General features: G+C 41.2%; 3 protein-coding genes and 1 pseudogene across 4 annotated transcripts; all 4 read right to left on the reverse strand.

The window, feature by feature from the left end:
- Positions 1-36: 36 nt before the first annotated feature.
- LOC307081592 (protocadherin gamma-A11-like) lies at positions 37-3,427 on the reverse strand (the record flags this gene model as incomplete). The annotated part of the gene is made up of 2 exons (XM_079744843.1): positions 37-65; positions 880-3,427. The coding sequence occupies 2 exons, from the start codon at positions 3,425-3,427 to the stop codon at positions 37-39; spliced, it is 2,577 nt and encodes an 858-aa protein (XP_079600969.1).
- A 690-nt stretch (positions 3,428-4,117) lies between these two features.
- On the reverse strand, positions 4,118-6,613 carry LOC307081594 (protocadherin gamma-A10-like; the record flags this gene model as incomplete). Its single annotated transcript, XM_079744846.1, has 1 exon — positions 4,118-6,613. The coding sequence occupies one exon, from the start codon at positions 6,611-6,613 to the stop codon at positions 4,118-4,120; it is 2,496 nt and encodes an 831-aa protein (XP_079600972.1).
- A 934-nt stretch (positions 6,614-7,547) lies between these two features.
- LOC307081595 (protocadherin beta-16-like) lies at positions 7,548-9,369 on the reverse strand (annotated as a pseudogene). Its single transcript has 2 exons — positions 9,274-9,369; positions 7,548-8,126 (listed from the first exon to the last, which is right to left on the reverse strand). The product of its transcript is annotated as a protocadherin beta-16-like (transcript).
- A 1,711-nt stretch (positions 9,370-11,080) lies between these two features.
- LOC307081596 (protocadherin beta-15-like) lies at positions 11,081-16,758 on the reverse strand (the record flags this gene model as incomplete). The annotated part of the gene is made up of 2 exons (XM_079744847.1): positions 11,081-11,741; positions 14,377-16,758. 2 exons carry the CDS (start codon positions 16,756-16,758, stop codon positions 11,712-11,714), a joined length of 2,412 nt encoding a protein of 803 aa, XP_079600973.1. The 3' UTR covers positions 11,081-11,711.
- Between the last annotated feature and the right edge of the window lie 1,354 nt (positions 16,759-18,112).

Consider the following 18,112-nt stretch of genomic DNA (forward strand, 5'->3'; position numbering starts at 1 on the left):
TCCACCCGTTGTGGCGCAACTCCATTTCAATTGGAATTATTCCTCGACGAAACTCACGGTGATAGCTACCAAATAATAAAAAGAGAATCCCACGTTCCGGTCAAAAAAAGTAAAGCACTCGATTGGATTTAAAATCACTTGAAACAAGAAGACGAGTTTCGAAGCGAGAGTGCCTCCGTCAGGCTCTACCCTGAATGCGTCGTTCTGTTTCAGTTCTCCTCTCTATCGCAGTTAAAGGGATGGGAACCTCCAACTAGCATTTACTGAACTTACACTATTTTTTCATTGACCAACAGCTTCCCTTAGAGTTCACAGACGGAATGTCAAAACTGTTTTACAGCGGACCGACATATAAAACATTCGTCAGTATGACCTTATTTCGTTCCTGATTCCTGAACGTGTGTGGATATTCCAAAGTCCTCCACAGAGGCATGATAACAAAATTCTTAGAACATGGTTACATTTATTGTGTGGGAATTCAAAAATGTGTATCATTGCTAATGAAACGTAATCTATCGGAGAGTTGATGTTAGTTACATACATGTTCGATAGATTTCATGTCAATGCAACGTTGCAATATTACAATTTCTCTCTCTCTCTCTCACACACACACACACACACACACACACACACACTATTCAAATAATATAGATCTACATAGAATATAACTATTTGTCTCAACACACCAGCAAGCACGACAGGATTGCAGATAAGCAGATAGATGGATACATTTCGAATGGTCCACGGTAGTGCAAAATAGTCGTTATGCACTTTGTAATTAAATTGATGAAAGGACATTCATGTACCAAATTTTTAAATTGTGACTCACTCCAGAATACTTATTGGCAAAGTCTGAATTTCGATCCAAGAAAATGTCACCTAGTCTTAAGTCAACCTTCCTGCTCTCATCTGTAGGGGAGCTGTCCCTCTCCGTGGTTCTGAAAATATCGAATGAGCTACAAATCAACATTAATGTACAACCACATCTGATAGAACTCACCTCTAGTGGAGAGTCTGGTTCATCCAGGATGCTCTTTTCACTCTGTATTCGCTGCATGGTCCCTGTAGAACTGGGGTCCATTATCAGAACGTTCTGACTACCAGCGTTGCCGAACTTACAGTCACTCTTTCTGGAGTCAGTGGTCCTGCACACCTCGTAATTGTACACGTGCTGGAGAGTCCCTGTCCCCAAAGTGTCTGAGTAACGTGGTGGATAATATGGAATCACCGGGAGATTGGAATGATACAGGATACGAGACTGTCTCCATCTGTAGATTTTCACTGATATGATCACCACTAAACACGTGATGAAGAGAAAGGAAACTACAGCCAAAGCCAAGACCAAGTAAAAAGTCAGGTTGTCGTTGTACTCCTTGTCGTGTGTAAAGTCAGTGAAATCCGAGAGCACTTCAGGGAAGCTGTCCGCCACCGCCACGTTAACAATGACTGTAGCTGAACGAGAGGGCTGTCCATTGTCCTCCACTATAACAGTCAGTCTTTGTTTCACAGCATCTTTATCAGTGACTTGGCGGATAGTTCTTATTTCTCCATTCTGTAAACCCAGTTCAAACAGTGCCCTGTCTGTGGCTTTCTGTAGTTTATAGGAGAGCCAGGCATTCTGTCCAGAGTCCACATCAACAGCCACCACTTTAGTGACCAGATAGCCCACATCTGCTGAACGAGGCACCATTTCAGCCACCAGAGAACCACCAGTCTGGACTGGATACAGAACCTGAGGGGCGTTGTCGTTCTGGTCCTGGATCAGTATTTTCACACTCACGTTACTACTGAGGGGAGGAGAGCCTCCATCTTGTGCTTTGACAACTAAATCAAGTTGTTTAATTTGTTCATAATCAAAAGACCTGACTGCATGTAATATTCCGGTTTCAGAGTTTATTGATAAATAGCTAGAGACTGGGCTACCACCTACTTCATCCTCTGCTAGGAGATAAGAAATTCTTGCATTTTGATTGCTGTCAATGTCTCGTGCGCTAACTGTAAATATAGATACCCCAGGAGAATTGTTCTCCTTGACAAATGCATAAAACGTACGTTCATCGAAAAGGGGGGCATTATCGTTCACATCAGTAAGCTTTAGGTGCAAATGTATTGAACTTGACAAGGGAGGCGAGCCAGAATCTGTAGCAGATACTGTAATGTTATATTCTGGCGTTTTTTCTCTGTCAAAATCCGTATCTGAAATCAACGTGTAGTAATTAGTCAACGATGATTTAATCTTAAAAGCATAGCCTTTATCAATGGAACACGTTATTTTTCCGTTCTTCTGCGAGTCAGCATCTTTGACATTGATCACAGCAATTGTCGAACCTATTGGGGCATTCTCAGGCAAGGAGTTAGAGAAAGACATGATGGTAATAACTGGCGCATTATCATTAATGTCAACGATATCTACAATTATTTTAACGAGGTCCGACAAACCGCCCTGATCTTTAGCCTCGACACGCATTTCATATTTCGTGTATTTTTCATAATCTATTCGTCCAGCCACGGTTATCCTGCCAGACACCTTGTCAATGTCGAATATGTTCGCAACGTTGTCTTTCAAATTAGAAAATGCGTAAGTCACTAATCCATTAGATCCGCTGTCTGCATCTGTGGCATTTACAATAGTAATGTATGTACCTATTTGTGCACTCTCTAACACTGTTGCTCTGTAAACGGATTCGTTAAAAACAGGGGCATTGTCATTTACGTCTAAAACGCTTATATCAATATTCACTGAACCAGATCTCTGAGGAGTCCCACCGTCCATTGCTATTAATTTCAATGACAGACGTGGTTGCGCTTCTCTGTCTAATAGTTTCTGTAAAATCATTTCGGCGAACTTTGTACCGTCAGGGTTGTCGTGCTGTTTAAGAACGAAATTGTCGGTGGAGCTCAGCACATATTGTTGCAATCCATTAACTCCGACGTCCGGATCATCCGCGCTTTCCAAGACAAAACGAGAGCCTATGACGGCAGATTCGCTGATTTCCATTTTAATGTGGTTATTTTTAAAATGAGGCGCGTGGTCATTAACATCCACGATTTCCACAGTTATTCGATGTAACTCGATTGGATTCTCTAAAATAATCTCAAAACTGAAGCTACATGGTGTGATGTCCCCACACAGTTGTTCTCGATCGATCCTCTCATTCACGGCGAGAACCCCTTTGTCCGTCTTCAGCTCCGTGTACTGAAAGCCTTTCTCGGTCACAATGCGAGCTCGACCAGAACGGAGCCTGGTGAGATCCAGACCCAAATCTTGCGCTACGTTTCCAATAAAAGATCCCTTCTTCATCTCCTCTGGAACTGAATATCGAATCTGACTACTGGCCAAATGGGAAAAGAAAAGCAGGAAAACAAATGTCCTTTTCGATGGAAAAAAACGCCATTTTAAATGTTGCGTAGAGGCACTGGAATCCATGTCCTATCCGAAAGAGCTGATATAATGTAACAAAATCCACAAAAAAAATCCCCTTTTTCGAGATTGAAAGCGGTAAATGTACGAATCGAACACAAGTAAACCTTAAATAGGTTTAGTCGAGCTGCAGAGGATCCCCTTCTACCATAGAGCCAGGGAAAGATGTAGCCCACTCCCTTTAACACAGAGCAGAATCTGATTCCCTAACCAACAGCGTCCCTTAGAGTCTGAAACATGGCATTATCTGACAAGATTTAAACGGACAGCATTCTTCAAACAACTCCATGAGCCAATCTGTGATGTTAAAATATAAATATAACTTCCAAATTAAACATATTTCAACTAATGGTAGCCTTATAACTTAACTTTTAACATAATAAAATATTTACAAAATGAATAAAAATAATGGTAATAAACAAATAATATATTAACAACTTAACACAGGCCAATGATCCGCAATTTTTACAATTAACCATATAATTGTGTCATTATTGTGTCATCTCAGACAATGTCAACTTCGCATAAAAAATGACAAAACTGACCCAATGACAATTAATGACAACAGTCATGGACAATAATAATGACAATTAGGTTCATGACAGGTGTGATGTCATTGTTATGGCGGTGTCATGTCAGTCTTTTACACACCCCTAAAATGTTTCCAAAATGTTTTTTAATTACATTGATAGTTATCTAAATATAAAAAAAACATTCATGGCGAAGACGATTTGTCAAACAACTCACCTCCAGTGGAGAGTCTGGTTCATCCAGGATGCTCTTTTCACTCTGTATTCGCTGCATGGTCCCTGTAGAACTGGGGTCCATTATCAGAACGTTCTGACTACCAGCGTTGCCAAACTTACAGTCACTCTTTCGGGAGTCAGTGGTCCTGCACACCTCGTAATTGTACACGTGCTGGAGAGTCCCTGTCCCCAAAGTGTCTGAGTAACGGGGTGGATAATATGGAATCACAGGGAGATTGGAATGATACAGGATACGAGACTGTCTCCATCTGTATATTTTAACTGATATGATCACCACTAAACATGTGATGAAGAGAAAGGAAACTACAGCCAAAGCCAAGACCAAGTAAAAAGTCAGGTTGTCATTGTACTCCTTGTCGTGTGTAAAGTCAGTGAACTCCGAGAGCACTTCAGGGAAGCTGTCCGCCACCGCCACGTTAACAATGACTGTAGCTGAACGAGAGGGCTGTCCGTTGTCCTCCACTATAACAGTCAGTCTTTGTTTCACTGCATCTTTATCGGTGACTTGGCGTATAGTTCTTATTTCTCCGTTCTGTAAGCCCACTTCAAACAGCGCCCTGTCTGTGGCTTTCTGTAGTTTATAGGAGAGCCAGGCATTCTGTCCAGAGTCCACATCAACAGCCACCACTTTAGTGACCAGATAGCCCACATCTGCTGAACGAGGCACCATTTCAGCCACCAGAGGACCACCAGTCTGGACTGGATACAGAACCTGAGGGGCGTTGTCGTTCTGGTCCTGGATCAGTATTTTCACACTCACGTTACTACTGAGGGGAGGAGAGCCTCCATCTTGAGCTTTAACACGGAACTGAAAATCTTTAATCTGCTCGTAGTCAAATGAGTGTACAGAGTACAGGACCCCAGTTTCAGAGTTGATAGATACATAAGTAGAGATAGGTGTACCACCCACATGAGTGTCTTCTAAGAAATAGGATATTCTTGCATTTTGATTCCAGTCGGAATCTATTGCACTTAGAGTGAATATCGACAAACCAGGAGAGTTATTCTCTGCGACAATAGCGTCGTAGCTTTGCTGAGCAAACTCTGGTGCGTTGTCATTTACATCAGATAGAGTTAGTCTCAGTGTCATAAAGGAAGATTGGCGAGGTGACCCTGAATCTGTGGCTGTTATTGTGATGTTGTATTCTGGAGAAATTTCTCGGTCGAAACTGGAATCAGATACTAAACTGAAATAATCTGTCAACGATGACAGGATTTTAAATGGCAGTTTAGCATCGATAGTACATGTTAAGTGTCCGTTTCTCTCTGAATCTGAATCCTTCACATTGATAATAGCAATTGTGGTCCCTTGAGGGGAATCCTCTGAAACAGGGTTGGAAAATGACATGATATTAATAACAGGCGCATTATCATTGATGTCAAAAACCTCAATAATAACTTTACTGGTATCTGTTAAACCACCCTGGTCCCTCGCCTCAACTCTTACCTCAAACTTTTTGTCCTTCTCAAAATCGATATTTCCAGAAACAGATAAAACCCCCGTCTTCTCATCTATCACAAACGTATTAGCTATATTTTCCTTGACTTGGGCGAAACCATACGTTATTATACCGTTGTAGACACTGTCTGCGTCAGTTGCATTTAAAGTTGCAACCCGGGTGCCCACTGAAGCGTTTTCTATCACTGTTGCGGTGTATACTGATTGATTAAACACTGGGGCGTTATCGTTATTGTCTAGCACAGTGATATGTATATTGACTGTACCGGATCTCTGGGGAGTTCCACCGTCTACTGCGACTAGCTTTAAAGACATGTGTTCGTTCTGTTCTCTATCTAGTGTTTTTTGAAGAATCATTTCAGCGTATCTACTCCCATCCGTATTGGTTTGCTGTTTTAATATGAAATGATCGCTAGGGGTCAAAACGTAATTCTGAAGTGTATTTATCCCGACATCCGAGTCCTCCGCATTCATTAGGGAAAATTTCGATCCAAGCGTAGCTGCCTCACTGATCTCTAAATTAATATCTTTAGCGGGGAAGACAGGTGACTGGTCATTTTCATCTAAAACTTCCACGATGATGCGATGTAATTCCATAGGGGTTTCCAGAATGATTTCGAAGCTGAAGCTGCACGGTGTGATATCTCCGCAAAGCTGCTCTCTGTCTATTCTCTCGTTCACAACTAAAATCCCTTTGTCTGTCTTGAGCTCAACGTACTGGGGAGTTTCTCCGGTCAGGATGCGCGCTCGGCCTTTACGAAGCCTTTGTAGATCCAAACCCAAATCTTGGCCGACATTACCAATAAGAGATCCTTTTTTCATCTCTTCGGGGATTGAGTACCGGAGTTGACAGTCTACCTTATTAACGACGTAAAGGAAGAAAATCAGCAGACCGAGTTTCAGTCGCAGTCCAAAACATCGTTGCCATAATGCAGACGGTCGTCGGAGAGATACTTGATTTCTCATTGTTAAATCCACAATCCAGACAAAAAATAAAGAAATCTGGCCTCTGTTATATAATCCAAATATTGCAGCCTAATCCTAAAGAGCTTCGAAAGGAAAAAACGCATTTAGGCCTCGCAATTCTTCACCGTGTTCCTTCTACCAAGACCTCTCCCTTCATGTCGAAGCTCGATGTACGGAAGGGAAAAATACTGACTGACAATGTTGGAATAAAATCTTTGCCTGGTCAACAGCGTCACTTAGAGTTCAAACTGCATATCCGATCAGAATTTCTAGACACACACTCGCAAAAATATTTTTTATAACGCTCCTACCTGCTCTTTTATATGATACAATAATAAGAAAATAGACGGGGACCCTTTCCTTCGACACACATTCATTCATAGTACCGTCTCAGCTACGTGCACACACACACACACACACACACACACACACACACACACACACACACACACACACACACACACACACACACACACACACAGCGCTGTCCATGGTTCTAAAATAATACTGCTAAAAGGAGAACGCGCTGCGATATTACACACTTTTGTTAGACAAATCTTGTTGAGAAAATAACAAAATTAATACAATAACTAGTTCTATTTGAAGAAAAAAATATAATAATAATAAAATAATGTATATTAAATAACGAAATAATAATTATAATAATAATAATAATAATAATAATAATAATAATAATAATTAATAATAATAATAATAATAATAATATTAATAGTAATATTAATGATAATAAATATATATAATTCATAATTATGATTACAGTTATGTATTATCAATGTTTTATTGTAATTATTATTCAGATTAATATAAAAGTAAACATTGTGGTGGAGTCCACTCACCAGAGTCGACATCTGGGATCCTTCGGAGGACTTCTCACTCATCCGAACTGTTTTCAGCGCATCCGCTTCATCAACCCTCACCAAGCTTTGATCCATAGTTTGTCTTTACTTAATGTCACCCTTTTTGAAGTCATTGTCACCAAGTAATTGTACACGTGCTGGAGAGTCCCTAACCCCAGAGTGTCTGAGTAACGTGGTGGATAATATGGAATCACCGGGAGATTGGAATGGTACAGGATACGAGACCGTCTCCATCTGTAGATTTTCACTGACAAAATCACCACTAAACACGTGATGAAGAGAAAGGAAACTACAGCCAAAGCCAAGATCAATTAAAAAGTTAGGTTGTCATTTTACTCCTTGTCGTGTGTAAAGTCAGTGAACTCCGAGAGCACTTCAGGGAAGCTGTCCGCCACCGCCACGTTAACAATGACTGTAGCTGAACGAGTGGGCTGTCCGTTGTCCTCCACTATAACAGTCAGTCTTTGTTTAACAGCATCTTTATCAGTGACTTGGCGAATAGTTCTTATTTTTCCATTCTGAAAGCCCACTTCAAACAGCGCCCTGTCTGTGGTTTTCTGTAGTTTATATGAGAGCCAGGCATTCTGTCCAGAGTCCACATCAACAGCCACCACTTTAGTGACCAGATAGTCCACATTAGGGCTGGCCCGAATGCCATTTTTCAGGCTTCGAATACTCTTTGGTTTTTCCGAGCGAGTATACGAATACTCGTTCCAGAAAAACACACCATCAAAAACATTAATAATTCCTATATACTCCCTGGAACCAATTTTGACAGTATCTGCATATTTTGTTGAAGATTTAATAGCTTTTGAACGTTATTAGTAGGCCTAAATAAGTTGGAGTTCATTACTTTTTCCCCGTGGAACTGAATAGCTGTTGTTCCGTTCCAAATCAGCTTTCCTCTCTGCCATCTCAGCCCTTACGGGAGCTTTTCAATTCATCCTGGAACGTGCATCTTTTCAGGGAATTTGTACAATAAATCCATAACAAATACCTAATAATTGTCTTATGTGTCCATATTATATCCATTATATTGACCGGGTATTCGCAAGACGCTCACGCTCTGCAGCAAGCCGGTCACAGTTGATGGGCGCGGCGCTGTACAGCGAAGGTAAACCAACAGCTAAGCTAAGGTTAGCATTTCGCTAAGCATTACTTTTCCTCCCGAGATCCCACTAATGTTGTGTTGTAAAGTTAAGGGAAACAAGATATCTATTCTTCCTCCAGCTCTCTCGCTTCTCTGCTTGGTGTCGCTTATAGTTTGCCTCCCTCGCTCTGGTAACGTCACGTAGCATACAGCTGGTGTCTCACCGGTTGCGCTTTGAAAGTTCAGCGGCCAACTAGTTCAAAGTTCAAAGACCGCCAGAAGGTGGTTCTTCCGTTCCCAAACTGAAGATTTTTGGGACATTTTGAACCGGCTCGTTCAATGTCTATGTTGAAGTAAGTGCGCTCACTGCGCTCCGCTCGGAGGTGAGGTGATGGATGCGCTGTGACACTTAGTGATGTAATATCCTCCTAAATGAGCAATATACTACTACTACTACTACTACTACTACTACTACTACTACAATACTACTAACTTTTATATCCCAAATATATTATTTGCTGACATTATATTGCAGTTCTAGCAAAAAAAAGGTTTAGTTCTAAAAAAAAATGTTGAGCAAAAAAAAAAAAAAAAGACGAAGCTCCGAATACTGATTTAAGCTTCGAATAGGCCTACTAATTTTCCAAACGAGTATTAGAATATTCAAATAATTCGGGCCAGTTCTAGTCCACATCTGCTGAACGAGGCACCATTTCAGCCACCAGAGAACCACCAGTCTGGACTGGATACAGAACCTGAGGGGCGTTGTCGACATGGTCCTGGACCATTGTAACAACAGTAACAGTTATACTTGAGCTCTAACTTATATCTTAAACCCTTTCAGTTATTCATAATCGAGTGAACGTTCTGAGTGAATCAATTAATTAAATACTTTGAAAGAGGGTATCTGTAAATCTCTCCATTAACAATAAAAAATGAAACGTGTGCATTTTATCCGCACGATATTAAAGTTAGGAGTCATTCTTCATTATTAGTGCTGTAGGACTAAAAACGGGTGAGATGTCATTAACACAGGTCACAAGCAACATCTCGTTGATAATATGGCGAGAGTAATGTTGCACACAGAATCCTTTTCCCAGCTATATATCAGTTACCAATGTGTCGTCATTTTCAGTATTGTTTTAATTGCGAACGGAAGGTTGGTGCCTATCATGATTAAACACACTTGTCCGTTTCCACCTGAGGCATTTACACTCATCAATGCCACAACTGTTCCATTTGGCGAATCCTCCTTTCCTGAGAAAGGAGTCATACTTATTGTCGGACGATTGTCATTTACATGTAGTATCTCAATATTTATTTTACTCGCCCTGGTTAATCAACCCTGGTCTTTGGGCTTTAGGTTCATATCGTAACTTTGCCTTGCCTCCTAATCTAGGTCTAATCGAGTACACTTGACATTACAGTTCCCTCTGGCGCATTTTCTAATACAGAGGCTTTGAAGAGGTGTATAGGTATAGGTGTATTTTCGTTTGCGTCCATAACGTATTTATTTATCTTTTCAGCTCCAGACCTTTGTTGCTCGCCACGGTCAATGGCCATCAGTTTAAATTCATGTTTGCTCAGTTTAGGATTAACTCCATCGGATTGACTGCCCTGTCTAAGAACAAAATGTTTGCTTCCTTAAAGATTGAGGATTTTTTGGCGCACACCTTCCCCCTGTCTATTATTTTGTTGACAATGAGATGGCCTTTGTTCTGATTCAACACAACGTATTGGTTAGTTCCATTGGTAACAAGGTGTGCCTGACCACAGACCAACTCCCTTCATATTTAATTCTAGATCTTTTGCCACATCACCAACACACCCTTTCTCATTTCCTCTGTTACAGAGTAAAGTGTTTGTCCGATGGTCGTATCACGTGAGAACAGTAGAAAATTGTCCAACTCAATGATATGCCTATGCTCTGGCAAAAGCATAAAGCCATGTGTTACGTCTAGAAAAAAATATAATCTATCTGAAAAACGCATCTTATATCCACAGAATAATAATATTAAGTCTTTAAAAGTATTTTTTTTCTTCTTTATAGTAAAAGTAATAAGGTAATTATATCAATACGACAACCTTAATGGACTGTTATATATAGCTTCACATGTAGGATAAGTGTGCATCCTTGTTTAATTCATGACCAATGCACTCAGCTGTGTCAGCTGTGTTCTGGATGGATGTAGTGGTCTCCTTAGGCAACAGCACCACCGAGTGCGATTGTGTAGAACCTACAACTGCACATTTGCTGTCGGAGAGAGCGTGGCAGAGGGAGAGAGGCAGAGAGAGAGAGAGAGGGTGGGAGAGGGAGGGGTGGGTAGGAGGGGGGAGAGAGGGAGGGGGAAGAGACAGAGAGGGAGAGAAAAAGAGAGAGAAGGGATGCACCGTGGCACCAAGTGATATTTGTACAGCAATCCCAAAAACCACCAGCCAGGCAGACATAATCTCTCATATTTATTCATAATCCAGGTGAAGGACATTCAGATCCTCAGTAGGGTCCACTACCACATCAAAACAGCACCATTACAAAGGCTGATTAAGTAGGTCACAGTTGTGCATTTAACATGCGCACACACACACACACACACACACACACACACACACACACACACACACACACACACACACACACACACACACACACACACACACACACACACACACAGAGCTGGTACATCATTAAAATGGATGTTGCTGCAAAGCATGACATTCTCCACATCATGACCGCATTATTCAGTTGGTTGCAGCTCATCTACAGGCAGGTTTATGATTATGCAGTGAACTGCTCCAGCGGAGACAGACAGTTCATGTCAATATAAGCAATGGAGCTTCCAGATTCATAAATCATTTTGGCACCTATTACAACACCTTTAATGCAATCATGCATTAACCATGTGGACTTCTGGTCATCAATAACATTGATTTCCCTCAAATAAAAATAAAAATTAAAACATCACAAATTGTATAATTTCCAGGAAACAAGGGATTACAAAAAAGACAGCAGGAAAAAAAGTAGAGATACAGCTATTGTACTAGAAAAAAATCGATTCCATTTGAGAAAGCAAATCAAATAAGTCATCAGGTGGTGTTGGTGAGAGCGTGTGGTCTAAACACAGGTAAGGCTTTAAAAGTTGGTACAGTGAAACTGTCTTACCTGACGGGGGAGAATGGATGGAGCGTCAGCGGTGTGCAGTGGAAAGGAAGGAGAAAAAAGATTGTTTAAGTATAGTATTCAAACCATAGTGCAACGCTACACATGCATAGCCAATACATTGCAAAACCTAACATGACATCAAAAATACATCATTCATCTGGAAACAGCAGCTTAGTCAGCGGGCCCCTGTCATACTCGGTAACAACATGAAGGCAAAGGGATAATAAGAGAAAACACCACATTAGTATTATGTGTGAAATGTGTTGCATGTTTTCATTTATTGCCAACTGAAGCCATTCCGCTCCCACAAATGAAAACAAAGAATAACAAATAAATAATGTTGTGGCCCAGATTTAGCAAACCAAAATAAACATCTGCAGTACACAGCGTGGACTGACTAACTAAATTATGTCTTTCTCCTCTGCTCATGCGGACCATGGCTGAGCCTGTAGCTGTACTACTTGCACATGGTTTCACACAGAAGTAATTCTGATAAGATAACTCCCCTTCATCATTGCAACAATGCAATCGGGCAAATGCTCGGGTGTACTGCTTTCTAAAGTAAGTAAAGATAATAAAATGAAATCGCATGAATGTGATTCTTTGTCGTCCATTTAATTATTTGGCCTCAGAGAACATTAGAAAAGGTTAAGAGGTTGAGTAAGGATCCAGTATTTTATTTATGTACATAGAAAGCAGTGTCTTTTTCTCTTTTTTTTATTGGTGAATAAAAGGACTACATATTCATTTAGTAAAGCGCCTTTGGGTATAATACAACTGTTTCAGTCAGCCTGGATGATTATAACTCTCCTATATTAAGATACATGTTACGCAAAGTTCCATTGTATTTACTGAGATGCGACAGATATGAAAACTTGTGCTAAAATGACAATGCCAACACATGAATACTATTTTGGCTTGAGTTGAATATTAAGGCACGTATGTTCATGTTAAAGGGCTGAATCATCTCAGCAGGCTGTGTCAAATTATTTTATTCTGATAATCTGGTAAATCCCACCTTGGATGGCATCCCATTGCTTACATTTGACTTATTAAATAGTGCACAGTTACGAGGCATCCATGAGGCGTTTAAGGAGGTTTGAGCGTACTTTGGGAACAGGGGGGAATTGACGGATGGTATACAAAGATGGAAAAAGGATAGGATGGAAAAGCTAATTAGTGATTTTAATGTTATGTATTTGAACAGGAGAACATAGGTCTAAATGTAAATGCCACTTTCTCCATTCCATTATTAACAGAAATTACAACACACAAACAGGAGAGGAATCAACCCTTCACTGGATTTGTTCCATTATGACTTAAAGAAAGTTTTCAATGTAAGACATTAAGATATCCTAATCATGCAGAGCTCAGCGAGTTCTTCAGGCATACAAAAGGATCATAGAGGAGGACAAAGAACATATTTGATTGCTTACAGTTCTGTTTTATTTCAATGCTCAATAAAACAGTCCACAGCAACATTCAATCCAACAGCTTTTTGGCCCCATGTGGTAATATCACACGATTTGAAGGAACATGTAACATATTCCTTTTATTGATTTTAGGTTAAGTACAAAAGATGAGGCCTGGAAACATGTTAAGGGCTCCACTCAGGTGTCCACATAGCAGGAATGCACCGCATCTAGCCTCACCTTCAGACTGGAAGCCTGTCTGCATTGACACACCTTAGGGTGTTGTTTAGGTATACTGCGCTTCTCTTCTTCTGCGTGTAAGGGTCTAGATTCATCCTTAATGCAGGTTCCAACCCGGCCTACAACTATGTAGGGAATGTGCCTACGCCTACCAATCTTGTAATACATGATCACATCACTTAAAAGAAGGAGGAGAGGAGAAACAGTTTCTAGCAATGGTCAAATACAGGTTAAGGTTCTCGCTGGCATCAGATTCAACCCTGAAATCCACTGTTTTAACACTGGTATCCCATCGCCAACTAGGCTGACTTAGGCAATAGATGAGAGGGACTCAAAGCTGTCTTTACTAAAACCACTACCGTCTGTTTTGGTTCAGCTAGCTGTAGCCCGGGCAGTTCTAACTGTGCCAGTGTGTACGCATACGGTTAACAGGTTATGCTGCATGGCACCAACGATGCATGGTGAGCCGATTCAGAATGGACAGCGACCAGCTTGGTGACCATGTCACCTTTGGGGGCTTCTATAGGAACCATGTATTCTGCGATCAACCTGGACGACTGCACAGTTGTAAGATAATTGATGGATCGTCCTAATGACCTGCGACGAACAAGTGCCCTGTTAAAGCACTGAAGAAAGAAGGACAGCACCGTCTGGAGTGTGTGGCAAACACGCACGCACGCAAGCACGCAAACACACACTGCCAGTGCGAAACCAAATCCATTATTACTTAGTAGTGCAAAAGGATGTTTGTGCTGCATTTCAATTCGTGCCAGGCCAATATGACATATATTTCAGATTCATATTTCATTATATACGACTGGTTTCATGTTTTGCCAATATAGTTTCTCTTTCGACCGCTCTTGCCAAGCCAGTTGCCTTGTATGTGCAAATACACTTGTATGTTACGAGTAATTACACACTTCAGATTCTGATGAAAATAACTTCCACAGCTAGATTAGAGGAGGGGTCCCTGTCACGCTTACCTCAGGCGATCCCTCAGAGTCACCAAATATCTCAGCAAAGTCTGTTGGACTTTTTCTCAGGGTCTGGTCGGCAGGCAGCGTGTTGTCATTGTAAGACGTGGCAAACTTAAAGTCGCTGGTTCTAGAGCCCGTGGTTAAGTAGCCGTCATAGTTGTAGGCGCTGCGAAGGGTTGCCATGCCGTCCACCTCGGCGTAATGAGGGGGCAGATAAGCACTGGGGATAGCGACGGCTCCATCAAACAACAGTCTGGGCTTTCTGCTGCGACAGAACCTCACACTCAGGATGAGAACCAAGAAGGTCAGGAAAAAGGTGGAGACGCACACGAGCGCAATAATCAGATAAAATGTCACTTTAGAATCACTCTCCTTTGTGTGATGGTTAAACTCTGCCACTTCTGCCAAGTCATCAGAAATAAGGAAATACACCACACATGTGGCTGAGAGCGGTGTCGGCCCGTTATCTTTCACAGAGACGACGAGGTTCTGTTTCATGCTGTCGCTTTCTGAAATGTCTCTCTGAGTCCTGATCTCTCCACTGTGGAGACCGATAGTAAAGAGTCCCGGGTCAGTGGACTGAATGATACGATAGGACAGCCAGGCGTTCTGTCCAGCGTCTCCGTCCACTGCAATCACCTTGGAGACTAGAGAACCTCCGTGTGTCGCCTTGGGGACCAGCTCGGTCTTAAAAGCATTTCCTTCAGACGTGGGGTAAAGTATCTGAGGAGTGTTGTCGTTCACATCCGTTATGAAGACACTGACCGTCACGTTGCTGCTGAGCGGAGGAGAACCGTTGTCTCTAGCGATCACCTGGAAATTAAAGCTCCTGAACAGTTCATAATCCAAAGATTTCAAGGCCTGGATGACCCCCGTGTCTCCGTTTACAGAAACATACAGGGACACTGGGGAACTGTTGACTTCACTGGGTAAAAGAGAATACACCACGGTGCCATTTTGTCTCCAGTCTGGGTCTCTAGCGGACACTGAACACAGAGTCAAGCCTGGTTGGATGTTTTCAGCAACATAGGCGCTGTAGGACGCTTCATCAAACAGAGGTGGGTTGTCGTTGACATCAGCTACTGTTAGCTGAATGATTTTAGAGGAGGTCAAAGGGGGAGATCCCTCGTCTGTGGCTATAATGGTGATATTATAATCAGACACTAGTTCACGGTCCAGACCACTCGTTGTTACCAATGAGTAGTAGTTCTTAATCGATGGAACAAGTTTAAAGGGGAGGTTAAGCTGAATAGAGCATCGGACCTGTCTATTCTTCTCAGAGTCTCTGTCCTGCACGTTAATTATCGCTACCTCGGTGCCTTGTGGTACGTTCTCTAATATGGGGAACGTGAGGGACTTAAGATGTATTACGGGTGCGTTGTCATTCACGTCCATAACATTAATTATAACATTCGTGTAGGACGATAGTCCCAAACCATCTTTGGCTTTGATGCGTAATTCAAAAGACTTGTCAATTTCGAAGTCGATAGCCCCAATTACTAGTACATCACCCGTTTTGCGGTCAATACTAAATCTATTTTTCACGTCGTCTGGAACATGTCCGAAGTCGTACGTCACCTCTCCGTTTATCCCAGCATCTGCATCTGTCGCGTGTACAGTAACCACAACAGTATCTAAAGGAAAGTTTTCCTGAACACTGGCTTCATAAACAGCCTGACTAAACACTGGGGCGTTATCATTTGCATCCAGGACAGTGACGTGTATTCGTACTGTACCAGATTTAGGGGGTGAACCCCCATCCATAGCAGTTAAAATCAAATTGATTTCCTCTTCATTTTCACGATCCAGTTCTTTGTTAAGAACGAGTTCGACCGTGTTTCCATCAACCGACAATTTAAAATGTTCATTGTCTCTTAAGCTGTACCGCTGGACTGAGTTCTGCCCCACATCTGCATCCCGCGCCTCCTCTATCAGGAAGCGGGCTCCTCTTATAGCAGATTCTCTAATCTCTATTTTGACCAGATCTTCGTTGAATAACGGAGAGTTATCGTTGACATCTTGAACGTGAAGACTAATACGATGGAGCTCCATCGGGCTCTCCAGGACTAGTTCTTGTTTCATGACGCACGAAGCCTTGTCGCCACAAAGAGCCTCTCTGTCAATCCTCTCAGAAACAATCAAATCTCCGGTGCTCAGGTTTATATCACAATAGCGTTTAGAGTTGTCCTCTGTGTCTATGCGTGCCTTTCTTAAAGAGAGTTTGCCCGTCTCCAGCCCAATATCCTTGACAATATTTCCAATTACAGATCCACGCATTATTTCCTCTGGAAGAGAATAGCTTACGTCCCCGTTCGCAGAATGCATCCAGAAAACAAAGAAAGCGACAATGCCCGTCTGAGAGACGCTTCTCTTCCTTTTCAACGCCATAACAACGCGTTGGTTAGAAAACGCCCGTGTCTTAAGACAAGCGTGTTGTTGTATCAGCATCTACTGAAATACCAGTACTGTTGTAGCAAAGCACATACTGGTCTTAACGACGAGGAGCAGGAACCTTTGTACTCTTCTTCTACTAGTGGGTGCGGAGGAAATATGACATTCTCCATAACTGGCTACATAGCGACACCTTGAGTTTAAAGAACAACACTTCATATGCAGCTACACGACAAGCATGTAGCTATTTCGAAATACTGCATTGGAAGGTTTTATATTTCACCCATTATTAACTGACTTAATACAAATTTGAACAATTAATGGAGTCTTAAATACTATAATGACATGTGAAAGTATATTCCTGCTCGTTCTCCAATGTTAAGATCCTACTGTTAATGTAGGCTACAACTAAACAGAAAACATTCGTATTCCTAGCCGTAGTCCAGAGTAGCTCACTTTCAGTATGGCACTCTGATGTGTTGTCCACTTAATACACTTACTTCAGAATGTTTTCCACCCAAGTTAAAACTATGTTGGATTATTTATTTATAGGTATTGTATCATAAGAAACAAAACCACACTTGAAACACATTAACAGTTAAACGCTATCCAGTAAAGGTGTACTAAAATAAACAACAATTGATTAACAAATAATGTGTAAATCCTTATATGGGTAAACAATGCATATAATTTATTAAACATCAGATCAATCGATTTTACCTTAATTTGAATATGCTATTAATTGTTGAAGAACTGTAATGATCGTCTATGGATTATATTCTCTCTAAAATGTCTAGTATCCAAGTTATCTTCAATATATGTATTTGTTGCTCCAAAGGAACATGGATAGAGAGGTACATTCATCGGTCTCCAAATATAGTTATCAGGGAAATATCGTGGCTGGATTAAAACCATTCTGTCAAATGTTGCTATCAAACGTAACAGCAATCAGAAATTGTGGTATGTAACATGAAATAGTAAAAAAGCCCACATGTTGTGAATGTAAATCTTTTTTAAATATTCAAGTCCAGACATTGATGGATAGTATAGCCTTCAGATATCAAGTACATTATTTATTTTTTTGAGACACGTATAGTGCATACATGCAAAGTGTGCACCTGGCAGACATTGAGGAACTTCCATACCAAACAAAATTACCTTTTACAGGGGTTATAAAGTATGTTATGAAACACATCTGAGAGAGTATTTATCTTTCCAAGTGGTCACAATGTTCCTATGGGGACAGTGATGCCAACATACTATGACTTAACGTTCTCTCTGTAGGTATCAGGCCTAACCTCATGTGAACATCATGCTACAAAACACTGAACACACTTCAATAGATTTAGTT

The sequence above is a fragment of the Pollachius pollachius genome (genome assembly GCF_949987615.1).
Source record: "Pollachius pollachius genome assembly, chromosome: 10".
Classification (NCBI taxonomy): Eukaryota; Metazoa; Chordata; class Actinopteri; order Gadiformes; family Gadidae; genus Pollachius; species Pollachius pollachius.